The sequence below is a fragment of the Eleutherodactylus coqui genome, chromosome 4, assembly GCF_035609145.1.
Source record: "Eleutherodactylus coqui strain aEleCoq1 chromosome 4, aEleCoq1.hap1, whole genome shotgun sequence".
Taxonomy (NCBI): domain Eukaryota; kingdom Metazoa; phylum Chordata; class Amphibia; order Anura; family Eleutherodactylidae; genus Eleutherodactylus; species Eleutherodactylus coqui.
Window position 1 is genome coordinate 254,273,786 of NC_089840.1, and position 19,429 is coordinate 254,293,214.

The following is a 19,429-nucleotide window of genomic DNA, read 5'->3' on the forward strand; positions in this document are numbered from 1 at the left end:
TCTCTGAACTTGCTGCAGTTTGTCTATGTCTTTGCATTTCTTCTTGTTAAATACCATTCTGTTAGTCGCTGCCCACTGTTCAAGCTTTTCTAGCTCTTTTTGAATACTCTCTCTCTTCTCTATTGTTAGCTATCCCTCCTAGCTTTACGTCGTCGTCAAATTTGATCAGTTTCCCCTCAATTCCCTCTACCAAATCAGTGATAAAAAATGTTGAACAGCGCTTACCTTAAGTGTACCTATTCTCATGATCTTTCTAGAACCAAGTAATATCACCATAGCCATGAAACTCATTAGCCCAAATGGTTTCACATCGACACTGGGAATTACACTTTTCTGCTCGGTTTGAGCAATAGAAAAGGGAAATTCCCGCACCTGAATGGCTCTGTCTCTTGATGGAACCGAACAGCACCGGGTGGACCCCATTGACTATAATGAATGGAACCAAACAGCACCGGGCGGACCTCATTGACCAGCAGCCTGGTTTCGGGACGGAAAAAGAAGCGCTTTTTCTACCAGTATTTTCAGCCACATATGTGAGGGAACCGCCATGCGGAGGTTCCAACACAGATGTGAAGGCACCCTTATTGACAGAAGGAAGCTACCTTTAAGGTAGGAGCGGGTCACCTTGCCTAAAATATTACTGCATAAATAACAGCCATTTGTAAAAAATATGGGAATTAAATATGCCTGTATGTAGTGTATAAGACCTAACTGTACTTTATCATGCAAGAATCATGGAAAGTCCAAATGGCATCACAGAAAATATGGGCTATGTGCAGTCCATCCGTTGTGAGCTCAGCTGTTTTGTACCCAGAATACTCCTTTCTTGAATTTCTGCCACAGAAAGTAGCCCTTTGACAGCTACCATCATATTCGATCTAATGGGACTGCTTATTTTGTCATGTCCCCCCCACTCCCTCAAGCATTCCTGTCAGTGACAGTGGCAAACTCCAACATTTATCGTCTATAGATTATAAGTTCCAAGATTTAATACTCACAGGAACCCTGCTGCATATGTATCAGATAAGTTGTTTGTTCCTCTAGACCATGGTGCACCGACTCCTCCGAGCCATACCTTCTTCCCTGGGCTGTGCATATTTACCACCTGTATACAAAGAACAAAGAGTAGGTGTAAAACAAGCAGGATGTAACAGGACAGTTGTGACGATTGTTTTATAGGCTCATTGGTTGTATACAGAAGGAGGTTGTGTTGTTGAGCCTCATGGATGGACGGCTCTACCTTTATTCTTTACTAATAAACAGTACAATTGTCGCATAATATACTCATAAGTGCACTACTACAGGGACCATATCACATTGGCCAGTTTCATGAGAAAGCAATTAACTCAGTTTGCTATGTTTTTGGAATAAGTATAGTAAACAGTACACATGGTTTATTGTTGAACTCAGCACTGTCTGAATCCAACTAAGCACCACATATGCGTAGACTTTGTCTGTTCCTCGTGTTTGCACTGGGTAGCATTGCAAAAAGTGTGTCCTGCTGTTAGGGTGTGCTGCTGGGATCTGTTCTAGATGGGTTTTACGCAGCATGGCCCCACAGGTGGGGGTTCATTAAGCTGGCTGGGTATGGATTTCTACAGCCAGCCAGCCAATCCCCCAGGTCTGCTGCTAGAGGCTGCTGGGCTTTCCTCTGTTTGTTCAGTGTGTTCAGTGGAACAGTGTCATGTTCCTATGTGTCTGTGCATGTGCTGAGCGTGTGGTGTGAACAGTCCTGTTCAGGGTGCATGGCGTTCTGTGTTGTATGCAAATCCCTGGTGTGTTGGTGTGAGCTGCGTTCAGTCCTGCTATGTTTCGTTTGTCTTATCTGTCTAGGTAGGTCCCCAAGTTCCAGCGTGGGGCCGTTTCTGTCGGGATGATCGCCCCACATGCAGGCAAGTTTCATGTGGAAGTTGTCTTATTAGAGTAGGGACCCGCAAGACAACGAGGACCCTTGAAGTGGGCTCACGGGCTTAAGTATCTTGGCCAAAATACAAACTAATACCTCGTACATCCTATAGTTAGTCCATCTGGCTATGTGTGCAGGTATGCAGGTGAGTGTTTTGAGCGTTTGTTAGTCATGAGTTAGGTCTGTTTCTTAGTTATGTCCGCTGTTTCTGAGTTCCGCTGGAGTTCGCCAGTTCGTGAATATGAATGACGTAACAGAATGTACATGTACTCAGATAGGAGTGACTATTCGTAACAGAATGCACACGTACTAGGGTAGGAGTGACTAGACATAACACCTGCATAGGTGATACATTTTAGATGAGTGATGGTCTGATTGTTGGGTATCCCTAGTTATTAATAGAACACGGAGATTCCAATCCGCTAAAAATATCCATTCACAACCACAACATGCCAGCTTCTCTAGCTATTGATTGACTACAATTAAGGGTGTATAGCTGTGCCAGAAACACGTGAGCAGAAGCCACCATGTTGTGGTTGCAAATGGATATTTTTAATGTGGATTGATAAAATTTAGGATTTTAACTTTCTAAACTGAGAACAAATTGGCTTTTTCTACAGCACATTTAACTCTACATATTGTCAAACAAGCACATGCTCTCTACCCTCTATGCCTGCATTTGGTTGGTGAGCTGGATCTTTTCTATATTTATAGACCCCAATTCACTCCCCACAGTACCACTATAGAAGATACATGCTCCTGGTCCATACCTTCTCTATAAGAGTTATAGAAATAGTATAACATGTGTGCAACATGTGCTCCATTCCAGTGACCAGTGGGGTACCGTTAGTTTGATGTCTATCATTCTAGCATTTATTAAAAGGGTTATCTGGGGAGAAAAACATTTATTATCCTCACCGATCCCCTACAACTGCCATTCCAGTGATACCCGGTCTGCTGCTGCTCTTCACTTCCTGTTGCAGTAGGGATAACATCCTGACAGAGAGACAGCTGTCTGCTGCCGCTGATGACTGGGTTCAGTAAGCTGGTGACTGGCTGCAGTAGTCACATGTCCCTGGTGTTGGTAATATCCTCCCTGCAGCAGGAAGTACAGAGCAGCGGGGGACCAGGCACCAGTGGAATGGGAGCAACAGGGGCTATAGAACTATTTTATGTTTTCTCAACACTGTGAGATGGATTTTTTGTTCTCTCTGTGCAACCCCTTTAAATATCCAAAGAATAGGTAATAAATGTTAAATTAGTGGCGGTCTGATTGCTGGGAACTCCCACTTTTCATTAGAAAAGGGGAAGCCTAGTCCTCTCCACCCACTGTGGAACATATACAAACTCTGAGAGTTATGAAAATACTATGTGCAACACCTCCTCCATGTTAGTAATTGGTGGAGATCATAATAGTCGCTCCCCCTCCCAATCTAACATTTATCACCTATCCAGTGGATAGGTAATAAATGTGTCTGACCGGAACACCCCTTTAATAGACTTAAAAAGTTATCTCTAAACATAGTACTAACTTTCTGAATTTTCCGGATCTGATCAGATAATGCGTCCAGCAGCCGGGTCTTCATGAAGTCCATCGCTTTACCAACTCGTCCGTCAATGTTGTGACTAATAAACAAAAAATCGATATACTATATTAATTACTTGTAATGTAATACACATGTATCTGATGCAGTTCACCAGATCCAACGCCTTGTATGTACAGAGATGTAATAAATCAGTAAGAACACAGAGGCATGCCAGAAGCCACAGGACACAGTGCTGGTGGTCAAACACAGATAAATATATGAGCATTAACATGAAATAAAGTGTGTGCAAAGTTCTACACTTAATAACAATACCAGTTACCGCTCACTACAGCTCAGTTGTGTGCCGGTTTTACAACTAGAATAATATTTTCACTGGACCTGAACTGAAATCTGCCATATTGAAGTATTACTGCCGAGTACGTGTTTCCCAGAAGCATAAAATTAAAATTTTACTACTGTTTTCATTGAAGAGGCTTTAGGAAAAGCATCAAGGGCCAAATGAATCATGTAAAAGAAGCTGGAGAAGTTTATAGGTCTTTACCTAGGCAGCAATTTGCTGCTGTTCTCTTCTAGGGAACCGTTTAGAAGGATATTCCCATCTTACACATTTATGGCACATCCACAGGATAGGGCATAAATGCATGAGAGGTCCCACCACAGGGACCCTCACCTATCAAGACCCCATTCACTGATTAAAAGCAGATTGAATGTGTCTTTGTCTACTGACATCTACGGAAGTTATGGAAAGTGCTGAGGGCTGCTTGTTCAGCTCTTTCCATAACTCTCATAGACTTCATTTATTTTGAGTATTTGCTCCTCGCCCGATTTTTCGTATTCTTTCTAATTTGTCACATATAAATATGTCAGATCATCCAATTAATTGTAATATATGCTAAAGACAGCACAAGTGATCACAAAATGCAGCTTTTAAATGGCCAATAACCTTTTACACAACATCTGCTCATATAACAGTCTTTGTGAGAATTATCAGTCTTGTAATATATTTGCATTCATTTTTTTTTTGTTTTACCACTGAAAATCAAACAGCTGCGCAATCCACTGCTTGTCATTAGGCATTTGGCTTCTCTAGTAATCAGGACATGGGGACAATGATAATTACTACATGCAACAGAGGGGTGGGCATTCAGATGTTGCCTTGCAGCTGATTGGAGCAAAGCTATGTAAGGTGTAAGGAGAGGAAGTCCCAGTCATTACAGTACTGGCAGAATAGCTGGCATAGGACATGCTCCCACCTGTAAGTGGATTGCAAAGCGCATGAAACCAGAATCATAGGAAAATTTACATGGAAAGCTGAATCGATAGCACTCAAACTGTTTTCAAACAGCAGCAAAGCAACAGCCAATGAAGACCTCGGCTGCTTTTGAATTCTCAGGTACGTTTTTAAGGATTGCTTCATTAATTGAAGAAAAAGTTTTCAACAAAACCTATATCAGCCTTGAGAAAAAGTAATTGTCCACTAAACCTAATAACTGGTTGTGCACCCCTGGTAGTAATATCTGCAATCAAACATCCCGATAAACCTGCGATGAGAATTTTACATTGATGTTGAGGAATTTTGGTGCACTCCCCTTTACAGAATTATTTTCATTTGGCTACATTGGAGGGTTTTCGATGGTGAATGGCCTATTAAGGTTTTGCCACAGCATCTCAATGGGATTCAAGTCAGGAATCACTCACTCCAAAACTTTAATTTTGTTTCTTTTGAGCCATTCAGAGGAAGATTTGCTTACATTCTTGAGATTATTGTCCAGGTACAAAGTCCAACTGCTCTTGAGCTTTATGTCACTGACTGATTGATGGGCATTCTCCTTCAGGATTTTCTGATGGAGAGCACACTTCCTGGTTCCATTAATTATGGCAAATCATCCAGGTCCTGCCCCTGACCATCACATGACCACCCCCATGTGTCATGGTTGGTTTGATGCTCTTATTGTGGACTGTGGTATTAGCTTTACACCAGATGTAACAGGGCCTATGTATTCCAAAAAGTTCCACCTGTGACTCATCCGTCCACAGGTTTTTATCCCAGAACTCTTGGGGGTTGTCTAGATGCTTTTTTGGCAAATGTGAAATGAGAATTTGTGTTCTTTTTGGTCAGCTGTGATTTGCACCTTACAACTCTAACAAATCTATGTCATATTTGCCCAGTGGCTATCCTATTATACAGCTGTGTACATTGACCTTAGCTGAGGCAAGTGAGGCCCGCAGTTCTTTAGCTGTTCATAAGGGTTCTTTTGTGACCACCTGGATGAGTTGTTGGTACACTCTTGGTGACATTTTTGTAGGCCGACCACTCCTGAGAAGATTCAACACTGTTCTACGTTGTCTCCATTTGTGGATAATGGCTCTCACTGTGGTTCGCTGGAGTCCAAGAGCCTTAGCAATGGATTTGTAACCCTTTCCAGACTGGTAGATTTTAGTGTTTTGTTTCACATCTGTATCTGAGTCTCCTTAAAACATGGCATCATGTGCAGCTTTTTAAGACCTTTGAGCTGGTTCACATTGCCAGATAGGTCCTATTTAAGTGATGTTTAGATTCAGCAGGTCTGGCGGTGATCATGTACCAAATTGTCAAATGAGTTTGGTTTACTGATTTATTAGTTATGGGGGCAATTACCTCTTCAAATATAGCCTGAAAGGGCTGAACAGATTTTTTCCATTAATAAATGAAATCATCATTTAAAAACAGCATTTTGTGTTCACGGGGGTTATTTATTTTTGTCAAATATTAAAAGGACGCTTCTCAAAAAAATTAACAGTAGACTAAAATCACACATGGGATATTAATGAATGAAAGATTCAAGTTGAAAACCTTACTGATATAAATTGCGTAATTCATTGAGAATGAAATGACAAATCAGCAGTCAATGGAAACCAAAATCATCAACTGACAGCTGGAATCGGAATCACCCAGAAAATCAATTTGTGTGAATTTCATGACGACAACTCATAACGTGACTCAGTAGTGCGTATGGCTCAACATGCTTGTATCTACTCCTTGCTACATCTGAGCATGCTCCTGATGAGACTGTAGATAGGGCCCTGGGGGGGCTCCTGCCACAATTAGATCAGAATTTGAAGGAAAGTAAGGGGCATATAGCACAATCAAAGTATAGTATGGTATAATAGTCTGGCAGATTTCCTTGAATAAGTGCTAAGTGAACCATTCAATTACTTCCTTCCGGGCTCACTCTTCAAAAGCCAATATCAAGTCTAAGTATTCCCAAAATTAAGACTTGATATTGGCTTTTGATTCACCAAAACGTATTTTATTTCATTTTCATTTGAAAATGGATCTAAATGGTCAACGAAGTGAAAATACAATACCATAAATAAGGAGCAATTACTGATGCAACTGAAGTAGCAAAAACAGTCCATATTTAGTTATCGATGCTATTAGATAGCATCAAAAAGGGCAAAAAGATATGTGAGCTTAAGGCAAGGTAAAATTCTCAGCATCTGATAAGGAGGAAAATCAATACACATATTACAGAAATAAAATGACTGTCGTGATGGACCACAATAAATCTGGAGATAAAACTATTAGTATTGGCTTTTGAAGAGTGAATTAAAATCACAGGGGTGAGGGGGAACACAAACATATTTCACTGGAAAAGAGCCAAAAATGCAATACCTGATAAGGTGCAGAGCAGGCACAATCGCCATAAAGCCGGCACAATAGCCGTGAGGTAGGCACTAGAGATGAGCGAGCATACTCATAAAGGCGATTTACTCGAGAGAGAGAGAGCATCGCCTTTTTCAAGTACCTGCTGGCTCGTCCCTGAAGATTCGGGGGGGCCGCGGGGGTGAGCGGGGGGTTGCGGAGGGGATCGGGAAGGAGAGAGATCTCTCTCACTCTCCACCTCGCTCCTCTCCGCCGCCCCGCGCAGCCCCCCCGAATCTTCAGGGACGAGCTAGCAGGTACTCGAAAAAGGCGATGCTCTGTCGAGTTAATCGCCTTAACGAGTATGCTCGCTCATCTCTAGTAGGCACAATGGCCGTAGAACCTAACAATAGGCAGAAAGCCAGACTATAAACCAAAGGAGCTAAATTGTCCACTGCAGACAATTGGGTGACTGCATATAAGTCTGCAGTGGACAATTTAGCTGCTCTGGTTTATAGTCTGGGTTGCTGCCTATTGTTAGGTTCTACAGCCATTGTGCCAACTCACGGCCATTGTGCCGGCTTTATGGCATTTGTGCCTGCTCTGTACCTTATCAGGTACTGCATTTTTTGCCCTTTTCCAGTGAAATATACTTTTGAAGAGTGGACCTGGAATTCGGTAGTTTATTCAATTAGTCTGCATGATTATAGCACCGTACTATCGCTTGGTAATGCCAAATGCCCCTGAGTGCTAGTTCTTTTTTTTTCTCTTGGCTCATTTTGCTTCAATTTGTGGTGGTTGTTTACCAAGATCAATTTTTTAATACAGACCTGGGTCAGGGCATCAGTCAGGTCGTGGACAGTTTGTTGTGCTACTTCAGCAGTGTACAATAGTTAATCTGAAAGTATGACAAATATGCCAAAATAGAAGAAACTGTGGGGGCAAATACTTTTTCACTTTATAAATGGAATTTACAGTAGCAGGATAAACACCTAGATGTCAATCTTAATTGTCACAGGAAGGGTTCAGCTTATCCCTCTTAAAACGTAACCTTTATTTCAAATAAAAAACTAAAAAGGATTTTTCGGTAAATCCTGAAAAAGACACAGACATACAGAAATATGTGGAACCTTGTCACAAGACTAGCTTGATGTGTGTGAGCCAGACGAACATATATTCATGGGAATAAGGTTTGCGAAAACACCGTATTGGGTATGTCGACCCTATTTCCCAGCACCCATCAAATGTTCGAAAAATGGCTGTGACCACTTCAGGGGTCAGTGTTCTTTAAAAAGATGGTGTTCCTAACTTATATAGATTTTCTATCAGGAGGCGGAAAAAATAGTAAGTGCTCTAAAACCCTGGTGCACTAATCACTCTATGAGAAATGCTGTCTTTATTGTGTCACGGACCATAGGCATGCCACTATAACTGAAGACGGATGTCTCAGACCAATATGCATATGTCACATGCAGATGAAAGGTAGAGCTGCCGTGGTACGTGACACAGGGTCACAAAATGATAATAAAAAGCAGCAGCACCTGCCTCAGTGGTACGCTGGTGGCTACCACTGAGGCAGGTGCTGCTGCTTTTTATTATTTTGTTCCTGCATTTGCTGGGGGGAAACTGGGTTTATTGTTATCTTAAATTAGTGTTAGGATCGACTATCTCCTCCTCTATGCGACTGTCTCCACACTTTGGAGTTTATTCAGATCAGATACCGCATTTGACCATTGACAATATTTCTATTGTTGGGTTCCTGATGAAGCTGCGACATTTGTAGCAGAAACGCGTTGAACCTGTAAACCTATTTGCACCAATTTGTTTGGTCCCAATTTTTGACTCTAGTGGCATGTTTGCCAGAACCTGTTAACCTATTTGCACCAATTTATTTGGTCCTATCTTCTGACCCTAGTGGCATTTTGTGACCCTGTGTCACGTACCATGGCAGCTCTACCTTTCATCTGCATGTGACATATGCATATTGGTCTGAGACATCAGTCTTCAGTTATAGTGGCATGCCTATGGTCCGTGACACAATAAAGACAGCATTTCTCATAGAGTGATTAGTGCACCAGGGTTTTAGAGCACTTACTATTTTTTCCGCCTACTGATAGAAAATCTATATAAGTTAGGAATACCATCTTTTTAAAGCACACTGACCCCTGAAGTGGTCACAGCCATTTTTCGAACATTTGATGGGTGCTGGGACATAGGGTCGACATACCCAATACGGTGTTTTCGCAAACCTTATTCCCATGAATATATGTTCGTCTGGCTCACACACATCAAGCTAGTCCTGTGACAAGGTTCCAGATATTTCTGTATGTCTGTGTCTTTTTCAGGATTTACCGAAAAATCCTTCTTAGTTTTTTTATTTGAAATAAAGGTTACGTTTTAAGAGGGATAAGCTAAACCCTTCCTGTGACAAATATAAATGGAATTCAAGATTATACATTAGAGGGGTATTCCAGTCTTTTTTAACTGATGGTCTAACCCTTGGATAGGTCTTGAGTAGTTGATGGATGGAGATTCCCAGCTAATCATCCAGTTCCCTGCACTCTGCAGTGAGCCAGGCGTTGTCATCAGTGGTCAAAGAAAGCAGGGGAGCATTGGTTTCCCTTTCACTGAAATCAATGAGAGCACTGTGCAAGTGTAAGCGCTCCCATTGATTTCAACGGCAGACAAGCCAGAACTCCTCTGCTTCGTCTAACCACCGATGATGATGACGTCTGTCTGGCTACAGTTAAAAAGGCAATTATACTCCTTTAATTTGTTTCGTGTTCATTATTTTTTGTCGAAAGCTTGCGAATGTGTTTAATGGCTCAAACCATTGTAGGCAGTGATACTGGGTTTATGATGAAGACCGCATTTTGGAAATAACAGTGCAGAGAAAAATATTTGGCATTAACTTAATATCACAGGACTAAGATATCTCTTGAGTGAAGCACGATATAGACCTTACCCAACCTTTTGATGCCACTCTCTCATCTGTCTCCCACAGTGGAGAGGACAACATACATGCACTGCCACCTCTCTTATACGTGGTTGCAATAAGAGTTCAGGTCCCAGAGGTGGGATGGGGGACTCTAACCATTAATTTCTGAACCCAGAGGCCTTCATAATCTCAATTTGGTCCTGCCTGTGCTACACAGATCCATAATGACAAAAGTACTATTATATATACGGTATATATTTTTATATATATATATATATATATATATATATATATATATATATATATATATATATATATATATATATATATATATATTCCTCTGGCCTCTGTTTCTTTTTACTTCTATAGGGAGTCAGACGATATCAGTTCCAGAAAAAAGAAAGCCCTCCTCAGCGCAGACCACTTTTATGTATGACATATGACAGTCTGCAAGCGCCAGCAGTTCTAAGACATATATTTCAGTAATGTTGGCCAGTAAGCTTTCAACACACAGAGTTCTGCACCACATTTCCAACAAAAGTAACCTATGACTTCATTGTATGTGCAGGGTGTCTACATAGAACAATGTATTTCAATGCAAAGATGGCCTTCACGAAAGTAGAGCGGAAGAGAACAATCCCTGAAGTAAAATTACCCTTTCTTCTTGCCAGTTTTTTTCAAATGCTCATTATTTCCCAGCTATTAAAACACTGCGCTATTTTTTTAGAAGTACCGTGTCTGATTAGGCCAAACTAATTGACTTAAATAGAAATTCAAGACCTAATTTTGAGCTCCTGTGAGGTTTTCAGGAATGAAGTTGAGATCTGTTTATAATTCTTCCTTGTGGGGTGTCTGGATTATGTAGACCCAGCAACCAGCCCCGAGGAATAAATCTCCAATCAGGGGGTTTCTATATGTTCTACAGACTTTACTTGCTGATTTCTGAAAATAAAGAAGCAAAGCGTCTCTTGTAATTCTTGGGCCTCTTTCACACATCCCGTTTTCGCTCTTATGGGAAACCTAATATCCCGAGCCTGTGAGAGCAGAGACTTTACCAGGCTTTACATCAGTAGCCACTTGTGATCAAATATCCACATCTATTATGCAGAATTAACCTTCTTAATCAATTAATGTATTTAACATACTCAACTAGTGAGCTCATTATTTATTTGGTACTCTCTATAGGTGTTATATACACTATGTTGACAAAAGTATTGGGACACACAAGGTGATGAAATTCAATTTTATTCAAATTTTCACCATGGTGTTGGGCAGCCTTTGGCCTCCATGACTGCAATAACCCTCTTAGGCTGCTTTCTACCAATTTCTGAGAGATGTGTGGAGGGTTTCTCTCCATTCCTTAAGGACTTCTTTAGATAGTGAGGCGGGAGATGATGAGTGTGTTGGGCATGCATGGATACGATGTTCTAGTTCGTAAAGATCCTCAATAGGATTGACTTCCGGTCTTTGAGTTGGCCAATAAAGTTTTCAGACCTTGTGCTCCTGAAACCAAGCCTCAACATTGTATGCTGTTATGTTGCTCGGTCATGTTGGTGGAGACATGGAGCTGTACCAAGATATTGTCACAGGGTGGGTAATACCACATTGTCCAGAATTGTCCTATTTGCATATCCCCTTCGCCTGACAACACAGGATTGGTGGGTATGCCAAAACTTTTGTCAATATAGTGTATATACAGGTAAAATAGCTATACTCCATGACAGAAGTGCTATAGTACCATTATATCGTTATAATGCTTGTTTTCATCTGATACAGAGCCACTGGTTGGAGCTTACTGTATACTGTTTTATTTTTGAGTTCAGTATATATCAGTAGGCAGTAAGCTCCTTATCAACCCCCAAGTAGTGGCTGCAGGCAGCCAGAATTTTATTACTTAACGCTGTGTCTACTGTATGCAGGAGATTTGGAGATCTGTATTAGAAAAACTGGATTACAATCCTTATACAGATATATGAAGAAAGTAATCAGCATACACTGAATGGCCACTTAGAGACCACCATCTAGTAGTGTGTAGACCCTCAAAACTGCACCAATTCGTCGTGGCATAGATTCCACTAGGATTTTAAATTGTTCTGCAGGAATATTGGCCCAAGTGGACAGGAAGCTTCTTGCATTTGCCGCAAATTAGTTAAAATTATTGACAAGCTCTGACAGGAAGAGTTTGTTGATTCATGCTGCTTACGCCAAATTCTGACCCTCACATCAGCACAGTGCAACAGATATCTGTATTCATCTGACCAGCATGTTTTTCTCTGCACAGTGATACAATTTTGCGCTCTTCTGCCCAATGGAGTCTCACCCTTCAGTTTCTCTCAGACAGCAATGGCTCTGATTTTGGTTGCCTGCTGTTATAACCCATCTGAGTTAAGGAACAATGGGAGACATTTAAGAAGGCTTTACACCAGAAAACTATCATAGAAAAGTTGCAAAATTTGGCACAAACTTTCCAGCCTTCTGCGCAACATTCGAACGCTCATTCAAAAAGTGCTGCATTCGAACACTCATCGGAGAAGCCCCATGGAAATTAAATGGGGTGTTTTACAGCATTTAGTGCAGAGTCGCTAAACGCTGTAAAAAACCTGCATGAGAGTGTAAGGGCTATGAACACCTTCGAGAACCTTTTTTCTTATTTTTACTTAAAGCAACCCTCCAGTTTGGGGAAAGAATTACCTGTACTTTATCTTTCCTTCCTGACTCTTCGTTCCACCAGTTCTGGTTTAGTTTTTAAAGTCGCCAAGATGGCCAACCCCATCTTAAGACTACCAGAGCATCTAAAGTGGATTGGTAGTCTTATAAAATAGTGGCCACTATCCAGGCCGCCCGAAAATTAAATACCAAACCAGGGGAGCAGAGGGGCAAGGAAGACAGGATAAAGTACAGGTAAGAAAACCCTCCACCCTCCAGTCCTGGGTCAGAATATTGTCTGAAGGGTCACTTTAAATGTATGTATTTTGGATTACAAATAATGTGGAATTGGGTTTCTTTAAACATTTTGAGCCATTTGGTTTCTGCATTTCACAGTTTATAGTAAGCTGAGGAAAGCATCTCTCTTCAGATCCATCAGTGTACCCGATTAACAGCTTAGTTTCTCTCTCCTCTTTCTACTCTCCCGAATGTTCTGTTAACTCACTGCTCTCTAGCTGACGGTGGGCCCATAGACTTTCTATTGAACCTGTGATCAACTAGCGAGCAGTGACAGCGCTCGGATGAATGCTTCAGTTGCTTCTTTCTAGTGATCACAACTTTTGACATGCCCTTATAACGTGTCAAAACTTTTGGGAAAGCACAGTTACACTTTAAAAAAGTATATATATATATATATATATATATATATATATATATATATATATATGTTCTCCAGGCTAAAAGTAGCCGGGTGCTCAAGGGGTTAATGTGTAGGGCTGTTGTCTTGCTAGGAGTTGCAGGCGCAGTTCTCTTGCATACTGCAGTAGGTTTCCTATGAGAATGTCCCTCTATTTTTACTGCACTCATTTCAATCTACCTTCACAAACTTTCCGAAGCATGTTGAAGAGAAGTATGATGCTTCCACTGTCCGGGGTTAGTTAGGGCCCATTCACAAGGCCATATATTCGGGTCATGTACTCCATGGACAGCACACGGCCCCATAGTAGCCCTAATAAGGCTATCCACTTTTTCACACCGATTGATTGCTGCATATTTCCACAGATCAGATTAGGCCATGCAATATGCGGGGTCCATGGAGATTTGACACCCTACAGACTCCCAAGTTTCTCGCATACTACACCATATTTTTTAATTAAGGGCTATTCAATTTAAAAAAAATAGCCAATTTTTAATCCTATACACATTTTATGATTTAACACAGCAATAGCCTAATCTATCTTATCGTCATGATATCACATATGACGAAGTACTGTAGACATGATCATCACTGTCTATCTGTGACATCTTGCAGTTATTACTATGGAGTGATATAATTTCACTACACCCCAGCAGCTCAGTCCTTTCAGAAACATTTCCATAATTTGACAGTTCCTTGGTCTTCGCTGGGTTGGAAAATGGAAGAGGCTTAGGAAATTAAGGCAAACACTCCAAGTAGGGCTGCAATTCAAGTTCCAGGTGCAAGAGTTCCCAGGGACTTGTGGGGAGTTCTAGCTGTACGGCGCAGCTGAGCGAGGAGCAGCTGCGGATTGATTATACAAGTAACAGCGCAGCATTGTTTTACCTAGATTACTGTTCCAACGTATGTCAGGACACGAGCATGTCATGATACCAGGCTGGCCGTATCTCAGGAACCTAAGGGATGTCAGCGAGTTATTGTTTTCTATGACACAAACATGGGTGGCCTATCCTTAGTCAGAATAAAAGGCCAGTGAGTACTGCGGCTCCTTCATTGCTTGCAGCTCTGTATATAGGGGCTTGGCTACGGCTGCAGGTCAATCCCATTTGGTTGTAAAGTCCATGGCACTTGATGGCACGAGACTAGAGTCAGACTCACATCAGTCAGGGCTCCTTCACACTGGCGATTGCGATTTCGACGCAAGATAATCGGATTTTGGTTTACGCGATTTTTGAGCATCAGCGATGCTTTTTCTTGAGAGTAATCTTGCATCGCTGCCGCCTGCGATTTTCTCACGTGAAAGACAATAGCAGTTTCTAATGTTAAAAACGCATTACATGAACATTGCAAGTAAGTGCGTTGAGATGCAATAAATTGGAGGCTCCATAAGGAAACATGGGCAAGAAAAAAAATAATACCCTGTTTCTCCGAAAATAAGACGCGTCTTATATTAATTTTTGCTCCCAAATATGCGCTATGTCTTATTTTCAGGGGGTGTCTTATTTCGCCACGGCAAATCCGTCTGTGGCCGCTAATCCCTCAATTGGCCAGCTTTGTGGACGAAATTTCTCAGAAATGTCGTCCACATGGGACAGCAAATCTGTCACGGCAAAGCTGGGAGAAGCCGGTGTTGTGGTGCGGATTTACCGGCCACAGAAACGGAAAAGCGTGCAGCCAGGTCGCTTCAAAACAAGCCGCTGAGTGCCGTGGGTTTTGAAGCAGCACTTTCCCGGCGGAAATCTCGCTGTTTATCGCTGTGGCCAAACTGCGAGATTTCCGCTGGAAATACGCTCTGTGAGAACCTAGCCTTAAGAATCACACACAGGTTGCCTGACTCACACACAGAGCCATAAAAAATAAGGGCTGTAAAGTAACGTACCTGTCTGCAGCACGGATGGTATTGCAGCTTCCGGCCACCAGGGGGAGCTCTGCAGATCTACCTATACATCTGGAGGTAGGAGACAACTGGGATGGCAGCAGGGGACAGGCCTCTTGACTTGCCTGCACACTTTACTATGCCTTACTATCGGGGGGTGCCTTATATTTGGGACTTCTGCAAATTTTGGGGGGTGTCTTATTTTCGGGGGGTGTCTTATTTTCGGGGAAACACGGTAGCAAAAAAAAATTAGCAAAACGCAGAAAGATAGGACATGCTGCCATTTACAAAACTTATAACATCGCAGGACAGAAAACATTGCACATGGGAATGAAGGCATTGGTTTCATAATTTTGCGCTTTCACTCACTCTCTCATCGATCAAAAATTGCGTACTTTTTTCGCCAGTGTGAAGGCACCCTCAGACTTGCACCAACCAAACATTTATGGTGACTAGAGGCTCAATGCACACATAACGGCCCCCAGGGTGCAATCTCCTTGCAGGTAAAGCACATAAAATACCCTTCACCTGAAGTTGACAATATGCGCTAAACAGCGTTTGGTTTTGCTGCTTTGTTCCCGGCTGCGTAGCACACTACTATCATGTGGCTGCTGCATGTGAACTCAGTCTCAAGATGGGCCATGAGTGCTCAAATCTGGAAAAACCCCAGGAGAGAGCAAATTATAAATTTACAAAAAATAATCTGCAAAATCTGCAAGCAGCGATGCATATAACCCTCTAACCCCATTACATTAAAGCGGTTGGGCCAAGTTTAAAAACGTATTCCCTACACACAATATAAAGGATAAGTGTTTGATCAGTGGGAGGTCTCACTGATCGCAAGAAAGGGGACCTGCGACCATTTATCTCTCTGGAACTGCTGGAGATTGCAAAGTGCTTGTACTTGAGTATCTGCAACAGTCCCATAGAGATGAATGAAGGAGTAGCATGCATGTTTGAGCGCCATCCCATTCATATGGGGAGATACAGGACTTCCTTTTCTTATGATTGGTGGGAGTCCCTGAGGTTGGACCCCCACCAATCAAACCCTTCTTCCCTATTTGTAGATAGGGAAAAAGATTTAAACTCGGTACCGTGCCTTTAAACCTTCACAGTCATACATTATTCTGCCAAAAGTAATTGGACACCTGTGCAAGAATCAAAAGGAGTATTCATTTCCATATGTTAGCACTTAGTGGGTCTCCTTTGGCCCTAATGACATCGGATGGCATACTATCTACTAACATCTGATACAATTCAGCTGGTATTTCTCTCTATTCATCCTGAAAACATCTAGCAAGTTCTTCATATTTCCTGACCCAATATTCCAGTTTGTCCCAATGATGTTCACTAGGGTTCAGGTTGGGACTCTGGGCAGCCAGTCCAATTGTGGAACATCCGTATCCTAAAACCAAAGTAAGACAGCGTTGGATTGGTAACAAGGATCGTTGTCTTATTGGAAGTATGGCCGACCATCCCCAGAGTATTGTCACATTGTCGGCAGCACGTTATTGTCTAGAATGTCAGGGTACACCTCCATCTTCATGGTTCTTGTCACTACAACCAACGGACTGATACCATGCTATCTATATCATTCCCAGACCAAAAGGGAACTTCCACCGTACTTAACTGTTGGCAGAACACACTCAGGCAAAAGACGTTCCCCAGGATCCTCCACACCAGGCACTTCATCTAATGTGAAGATGGAGTAGTGTAATTCATCAGTCCATAGAACGTTCTTTCATTGCTCACCTGTCCAATTATGATGCCCCTTACCCCATTGTAGATGGGCCGAGGCATCTTTGAGAGAGAGAACTCCCCAGATATTTGTAGGATAAATAGAGAAAAATAACAGCTGAAATGTATGCTACAGAGAGTATCTGAATTCATAAGAGGCAAAGGAGGCCCCACTAAGTGTTAACCCTTTCCAATCCACTGTCTGACGTCTAAAGACATTATGATTTAAAGTTGTACAGCTTCGATGTTGGAAGACGTCCGTCAGGGTTCTCTTACTGTATATTGCCAGCCTCTCTGCTGTCGGAGGCTATCAAACCTGTCACCCCATGCAGTACTCGCTTTAGCCAGCAGATAGTGCTGTTGTATAACAGCAGAAAAAGAGTAAGCCCCCTAGGAAAACCAGGATACAAATTGGATTGGAAAAGGTTAACATATGTAAACGAATGCTACTTTTGATTCTTGCTCAGGTGTCTAATTACTTTTGGTAGTAAAGTGTAGGTTACTAGACATGTTGGTATGAACCCATTCACTACCACAGAACTACATTCTTGTGAATATTATAGGGCTTGTGCCATGAATAAATGTATTCCCTATCCACAGGATAGTGGATAACTTTCAGATCAAAGGAGATTCAACCACTGGGACGTCCACCGATCTTGAAAATGGACCTCTGGCGCATCCTAAAGTGAATAAAGGACACAAATACGCACAGCCGCTCCACACATTTTAGTGGGACCACTAGAGTTAGCCAAGTTCAAGCACTCTATTATTTACAGTGGTTCCATTGAAATGAATGGAGAAGATGGTGCCTTTGTGGGACTTTCGCAGCCCGGGATCGGTGAAAGTCCTGTGTATAGGGGATAACTTTCAATTATAGCAGATCTTTAACCTATAACTACTCTAGATCACCCAGGTTATTACTAACACTCCTGTGGCATGCTGTATTTATCTGGACACTATAGAAAACTATTTATCTGAATGCTAGCTGGCTGTTGCTGGTCTAATTATTAGGACACTATATGTCAGCATGTAGCTGGTGCAGTTTAAGATCACGTGGCTTAGAGGGAACATTGCCTGGGTCACTAATTACCATTCTCATTTGCTGTAAACATAGGGCTTGCAGTGCTTCTACTAGAGGAAGTAGGGGACAAAAGCATAATTGTGTAATTGGAAGAAGTCCCAGCACACAGTGATAGAGTCCTCCAAACAGATAAGTACTGCTAAATGTTAAGAAAACCCAAACCAAGCTTTAAGAAAAGCTCTACTTGAAACAGGGTTATACTAGTTTGTTTTGTGTTCAACACGAGCCCTGAACATTGGTGTGTAACACTAAGAGTCATAAAAGCCCTGTGTAATACTCTCAGAGTGTTATACGGGGCTTTTATTGCTCTTAGACACTGGTATACACCGGTTTAGGCCACTCTCACACATGCGCTCTCTCACTTGCATCCGAAAACTAAGGTAAAATTGCGGCAAAACGCTGCGATCAAAATCGTGGTGTTTTGCGGACCGCATCCGTCAGAGTGGCCTAAGGATTTTTGGTGAGCTTCCAGTACAGATCAAATACTTCAGACCAAACTTTTTGTAAAAGTTCTGCCAACTATGGTAGCTGAACCAAACTTTTCAAAAGTTCACCCATCACTAGTACTGATTATTGGACAAAAGGTAGGTTCATTATTAATGATGTAAGCCATCAGTGTCTACCATTCATTATATACCCCATCAATATGCAAAATCCAGAATAATACCTTCACTGGTTTTACCAAAGTAATCTGGAATATATTGAGATTTAGTCAGGGAGGGAGGTGAAGGTCACGGGAGAACATATTCACGGTGAGGGGATAACCATACAATGTATTCCATGTTAGATTCAGCTTCTTGCATATTTTTCTTTCTGAATATATGTTTACAGACCAGATACAGTGAAATTCTCTATAGAGCTGTAAATTACTTCCCAAGGCTGGAGAGAAAAATGGACGCCTACAGATAAACATTATTTGCAGCCAACTTTATATTGAGGAATGCTAACATGTCAGTTACGTGTTAAATTGATATATCCATCAATGACATATATACAGCAGGAGGGCTCATACCAGAAAATTAAAATGATGCCCCCTGCTGGTGTTTCATGTCATCACACCCAACCATCCTGGAATAATGCTTAGGGCTCATTCACATCAGTGTTCAGCTTGCATTCAGGCTTTCTGTCTCTCTGTTCCATTTTTGGAGCAGAGAGACGGAATTAAAACAGAATGAAGCAACTCTGGCTTTTACCCCATTAATTTGGGGTCTTGGGCAGAAAAGTGGCAAATGAGTTTTAACACTGATAAATGTAAGGTTCTCTACATGGGCAGAGAAATACATGTCACCATTACACACTAAGTGGGAAACCACTGGGTAACACTGACATGGAAAAGGACTTGGGGATTTTGGTTAACTGTAAGTTTAACTGGAGCC

At 41.8% G+C, this 19,429-nt stretch overlaps 1 protein-coding gene across 1 annotated transcript in view; it reads right to left on the reverse strand.

Moving 5' to 3' along the window:
- Positions 1-19,429, reverse strand: part of HPSE2 (heparanase 2 (inactive)) — a 232,634-nt gene that overhangs the window by 38,477 nt on the left and 174,728 nt on the right. The window contains exons 7-8 of the mRNA XM_066601114.1: positions 3,439-3,532; positions 999-1,105 (exon numbers count right to left, since the gene is read on the reverse strand). Of these exons, the coding sequence (XP_066457211.1) occupies positions 999-1,105; positions 3,439-3,532 (201 nt within the window). The remainder of the gene's footprint in view (positions 1-998; positions 1,106-3,438; positions 3,533-19,429) is intronic.